We start from the raw sequence: 5877 nt of genomic DNA, 5'->3' as shown, positions 1-5877 counted from the left end.
CTATCTAGAGCTGGGCACACCCTCCTTTCTGAATGTATGACCTCAGAGCCAGGAAGAGGTTAGACTCCATAGATGACTTAACTTCAGAAAACAAGCTGAAACCGGGGTTATTCGAAGAGGAAAGAAGCTGTATGGTAGGTCCCTAGTAAACATGGCAGCCTGTCAAAGACTAAACCCTTGGCTCATTACTCCCTGTCTTCTCTGGCAGTCCCTTCACTGAGGACACCTTAACCGTCCCCTCTCCAAGACTCAGTCGCCTCTTGTTCCCCACCACTACCCTCAACCTAACCTGGGTAATCTGCAAGCTGACCCTGTTTTCTCATCCAGGTATCTCCATGGAAATGCAATGACCAGCAGAAGTGTTCAGCTGTTACCACTCAACAGTGGACCGTATAGCGGCTCAGTAGAGGCTCTCCTGAAAAAGTCAGACTACTCCCTTGAAAAACCAGAGTAGGCAGAAAGAAGGACTCAGCATTGGATAAAAGGTAATCAGAAAGACAAATAATAGCCGAGCAAAAGTGGCCCCGAGGGGGCAAAAATCAGGGCAGTCCTAATAGGTGGCAGGCAGCTGTCACAAGGTGAGGCTCCTTCTCCTCCCTTAACCCTGCATGAAGACGAAGCACACTTGGAGAAGCAACAGTGAACAGCCTCTGGCAGGTCCTTCCTAGGAACTGAAAGGGCCTGCCCCTACAGGAGAGTGGATTCTCGAGCAGGACAATAGGTCACTGTCCTCATATCCCCTCCGCACCGAGAAACTGTGAATGGAACCGCAGGTCCAGGTGGTCGCCAACCAAACCATATGCCGGGCCATTCAGGGGCTCAAAGAAAGTTCCACCTGCATTCCACGGCCCTCTCTAGGATCCAGAGCGTCCGACACCCAACTGTTTTGAGACAAACACCCAAGCTGAGCCATTCTCAACCCCGGTGACACCCCTGCCTCCCCAGAACACAACCACCAAGGCACAAACACCAGGTCGGCCTTGGAGGAGGAACAATGGGCCTTCCCGAGCCAGGTCCTCAAGGGTTCTTTCAGAACCCAGGAAGGAAACCTGCGGTTTGCCAAGTTCCCGCCTGACACCGGAAAGAGCAACGCACGCTGGGAAGTGGGCGGCTCCTGTGATCAGCGTAGTACGCTGGGATCGCGTTGCGTGCTGGGGTAGGTAGCTGGCAAAGCGCCCTGAACCAAAGCGTCTTTTCAGTTTCCTGTGGTCTCCTAGACCTCGAGTTCAAGCGACTGCAGCTGCGCCGTCCCGAGAATAAGACATAAAGCTCTATCAGGGTAGCGCCGCAGCGAAAGAAGCAGAAAGAGCTAACGCGAGAGCAGACCCTGCGAGTCCCGCCCCCCTGGACTTGGAGCTGAGGCGCAGCGCGTGCGCGATTAGGCAGCTGTGTCACATGACCTGAGCAGGGCGCCTGGTTGGCTGCAGTTGGGTTACCTGGACAACGGAGCCTGCGGCGCCGGGCGGGTCAGCACCAGTGGGTCTCGCGGGCTAAGCTGACCAAGTTTGCAGCGGCGGTCACGCACACACGCTCCCGGGCGACGACCGAGTCCACAGGCAGCAGATGGGAGCCCAGGGCGCCGAAGATGCGGGCGGTGCGGGCCGAGACGCCGGCGCGGGAGCTCTTCCGGGACGCCGCATTCCCCGCCTCGGACTCCTCGCTCTTTTTCAACTTGTCCACGCCTCTGGCCCAGTTTCGGGAGGACATCACTTGGAGACGGCCCCAGGTGCATCCGGTTCTCTCGCCTGGGCGGGTTTTGCATATAAGTTACCCGCAGAGGTGGGGCACTGGGGTTAGCAGGACCCGCCGCTGCCTGCTCTGGTAGTTCCTCAAGCCCACTCAGAAGGATGTGCTAGCTGACCCTGAGGGTTGAGATGAGGTAGCTCCAATTCAGGAGGTTGGAAGCAGTCTGATGGTTTGTCTTTTAGATTTTGTTTTGGAGTATTTGTACTAAAATATAGTACGACCCAAAATCAGGTAATAAGGGAGTTGTTTTAATATGAATATTAGAAGCAGTAATTCCAGATCCCACCACCTACATACTTTAACAAATCCTTCTTCCTTTTTTAAATGTGCATTGGTGTTTTGCCTGTATTCATGTCTGTGTGAGGGCGTCGGAACTGGAACTGCAGTTACAGACAGTTGTGAGCTGCCATGCGGATTCTGGGAATTGAACCCAGGTCCTCTGGGAAGAGCAACCAGTTCTCTTAACCGCTGAGCCACCTCTCCAGCCCCGACAGATCTTTCTTGGCTTTGTACTTTGCTTACATTTCTTTTAGTAGCTCCTGGCGTTGGGGTATGAACACCAAGAGGTGGCACAGAACAGGGGCATGGTTGTGTTTAACTACACTGGGAAAATCTAAGGGGCTGCTGTTCTTCTCATTACTCCCTTAAATGGTACAGGCAGGTAGAACTATGTATTATAAATAGATATGAAAGTTCTAGTCCCCAGCCAGCAGATTCTGGATCGACTGATCAATTTATTGCAGATGTATTCAACTGCACAATTTAACTTTCAGGAGCAAATCTATTTGATTGATCCAGAAGCTGAAGGTGGAGCTGCATAAGAACTGGCAGAACACCTGGTCATTGTAGCAGGCACAGCCCCACTTTCCTGATTCTCCCCAGCCTTCATCAGTGTTGGTCACTTACTGTGTCCACACAGATCTGCACCTCACAGCAGTGTTGCCCTCTCATGACCTCAGAGAACTGTGGTAGATGTTTTTTTGGACTTCGTGCAGCTAAAATGGATGCCCAGGTCTAGTGGTTTTAGTTGGTGTTTTTAGATGTGACCTATCTGCTAAACAGGACTGCCCAGGGAACAGTCTGGCCCACATGGATATAGTGCTACTGTATCCATGACAACTGGATGGATGCCATCCCTTCTATAGGCTGTACTGCCTGACTCAATGATGTTGATAAGCATCCTGGTTTTTTTTGGTGGGGGGGGCACACTGAGAGTTTCAGGTTTTAGGTTTTTTGTTGTTGTTGTTGTTTTTAATAACATAAAAAATGGGTTTTACGTATTGGCTCATAACCATTTGTAAGTCCAGTCCCGAGGAATCCAACAGTCTCCTCTGGCCTCTGAAAGCAATAAATGATAGAGTCAAGCAAAACACTCATGCACATCAAATACAAACTAATATATGAATTTCCAGTGCCATGAGAGACCTGTGAAGGGTTTTCAGTTAAGGAGTAAGTGTGCTAGAATGTTTTAAGAAACTTGCTCTTTAGTGGCTAGCACACAGGGATAATATCTTTTTGTTTTTTATAGTGTAGCCATGTGAGTGTATCCCTCTTTATGATTGTACCAACAGTAGTAAACAAGACAGAAAAAGAACATTGGGAAAGAAGCTCACTCCTGGGAGGGAGATGGTCATCAGGGCTAGAATGCAGGCTGCCCTTTTAGTAGTGCTGGAAGTTGATCTCAGTGTTCAGGTTGGCCTGACAGCTGGGTGGAGGGGGCTTTGTAGTAGGCAGCTCTGAGAATGCTTTGGAAGGAGCGCCTGCTTAAGTAAGTGTCAAAGTAGGAATCAAGAGTGGGTTCTTGGGCCATGAAACAGCTCAGCCGATAGTCATTTACTGCCAAGACTAATGAGCTAGGTTTGATCCCTGGGCCCACATGATGGGAAGAAGAGAACCCACTCCAATAAGTTGGCCTCTGGCCTCCATACTCATACTGTGTCACAAGCAAACAGGCATAATTTGTATAGATAGATGAAAACAAGAATGACTTCTTGATTCCTGACCAGAGTGATAGGTGGGTGGTGGTCCTCAGCAGCCCCTGATTGGCCTCCCTTGTTTAGGTGGAGGTGTCGGGTAGATGGGGCAGAAGATCAGGAAGGGTATGATAGATGGGATAGATGGTTTGTGGTCCAGCTTGGGAAAGCCACTCAGGACCTGGCAGAGGGGTAGAGCAAGGGTCTTGAGACTTAGTCTTAAGTTTTCATGTATAAGTGTGCAAGTGAGCACCCTAGCAGGTAGTCAGCAACAGGTGAGATGCCGCAGGCGGTGAGGGAGACTACCAGAGGTGCATGTGACATCATAGAAGCTGATGGGAGCTTCCATGCGCTTGAGAGTCGGGGGCCAGCCAGCCGTTCTGAAAGTTACTAAATGATAGGACATGGCCATTAAATTTGACATCACAAAGGTGAAATTGAGGCAGTTTGGGGACATGATTGACTGAGGAGCAAGAGCAGACTTTGATGAGAGTGAAGGGCAAGGACAAAAGGGTAGGCAGTTTCTCTCAGAAGCTGTCATTGAAGGGAGCCTAGAAAGGGAATTCAGTGCTGCTAGATATTAATTCTGTCCTGCTAGCATGCTGGTGTGGTCTGCCCCAGGAGTGGAATGCCTGAACATACAGAAGGAGAGGGTATAGCAGTACAAGTCCAGCTCCAAGGTAGCAGAGGGTGGATGCCCAGTGGCTTCTGGGAAGTAAGAGGACAGGTTGGTAGCTCAGGTGTGTGGGCAAAGGGGATGAGGATGTTTTGAGAGACAAAAGGGGAAGATATGCAATTGTCTGTGGATGTGGGAAATTTCCTTTGTAGACTTTAACACAGTAGACTTTCTAGCAGTGTAGAGCACCCGTTTGATTTTTGTCACCATGAATTTATGAAGTAGAGCTAGTTTCTAAACTTAGCTGTTTCAAAAAGGGTCATCCAGAATTGAGGTCTTGCAGATAAGGAAAGTATGTAGAGATGTTCGTAGGAGAATTGTAGCCAAGGAGGTACTAGAGGGTAGGGGTGATGGAGGGTAGCTTCCCCTTCCCTTTTGGGCCAGAAGCTTAGATAATCAGAAAGTGCCTCCATAGCCTGCCCTGGATTCACGTGTTCTGCTCTTAGCTTAAAGAAAGAGTAGCCGCAGGCGAGCTAACTGGATGCCTTGCTTTCAGGAAATCTGTGCCACACCTCAGCTGTTTCCAGATAACCCATGGGAAGGACAGGTGAAGCAAGGGCTGTTGGGGGATTGCTGGTTCCTGTGTGCCTGTGCTGCCCTGCAGAAGAGTCAACACCTCCTGGACCAGGTATGGGCTACCTTAGGCTTCTCCCAACTTGAGTCCTTCTGCCTGCACAGGACAGGAAGTTCTTCCAATAGCAGGGCTTGCTGCAGCACATTTGTGACTGTGCAGCATGGGTGGAGGGAAGGTTAGGGCACCAAGACGGTGACCCAAGTCCTGTTCACCAGTCTGGAATCACCCACACATTCGGGACACAAACACAGGCCAAGCTGGCAGGTGGAACAGGGTCAACAGAAGTATCTGTGTCTCTGGTTTGGAATTTGTTTTCTTTACTGGATTGATTTCTTTATTTTTTTCATATGTAGGCTTTAAATACCTATAGGGAAAAGGTCATTGGAGTTGTCTTCTGATACTGGCAGACTCCATAAGAAAGGCATTGTGGGTTTTCTTCTTTACAGAGCTGCCTGCTTTAGGTTGGCTCATTGTTCAGGGTTTTCAGTTAAGGCAACAGTTTTGAGGTGGGTAACCCGTGTATGGCTTCTCTTGTGTCCTGGGCTAAGCTCATCACTGTTGTTAACTCTTCTTAAAGCCTTACTGACATCAAACTTTCCTGTGAAAGGATGCTGATGCCATTGTTACCGTATTTCCTCTGCTCCTGAGTGTTGGAGAGCCAGCACCACACTACGTCTCCCTAGGTGCAGAGCCTGCTTTTGCCTAGCCAGTGACTGGCCAGTTTGGGGCACATGGCTTTGAGAAGCAGGAAGGGCTGCTAGGCTTGTGGCTACCTGTTACAGCCAGGTCTGTTGAGAACTCGGTTACAGAATCGGGGTGTGGTGGTGCATACTTTTAACCCCAGCACTCAGGATGCAGAGGCAGGTGGGTTTCTTGAGTAACCTGGTGTACAGAGCAAGTTCCAGGAT

General features: G+C 49.9%; 1 protein-coding gene across 1 annotated transcript in view; it reads left to right on the top strand.

Moving 5' to 3' along the window:
• Nucleotides 1-1154: 1154 nt before the first annotated feature.
• The window catches only part of Capn10 (calpain 10), a 13480-nt gene continuing 8757 nt past the window's right edge, over nt 1155-5877 (top strand). The window contains exons 1-2 of the mRNA XM_005361386.2: nt 1155-1726; nt 4892-5023. Of these exons, the coding sequence (XP_005361443.1) occupies nt 1586-1726; nt 4892-5023 (273 nt within the window). The 5' untranslated portion in view covers nt 1155-1585. The remainder of the gene's footprint in view (nt 1727-4891; nt 5024-5877) is intronic.

Source organism: Microtus ochrogaster, linkage group LG4 (assembly GCF_000317375.1).
Source record: "Microtus ochrogaster isolate Prairie Vole_2 linkage group LG4, MicOch1.0, whole genome shotgun sequence".
NCBI classification, from domain to species: domain Eukaryota; kingdom Metazoa; phylum Chordata; class Mammalia; order Rodentia; family Cricetidae; genus Microtus; species Microtus ochrogaster.
Note: the sequence above shows the minus strand (reverse complement) of the source record. Positions and strands in the feature narration are given on the sequence as shown.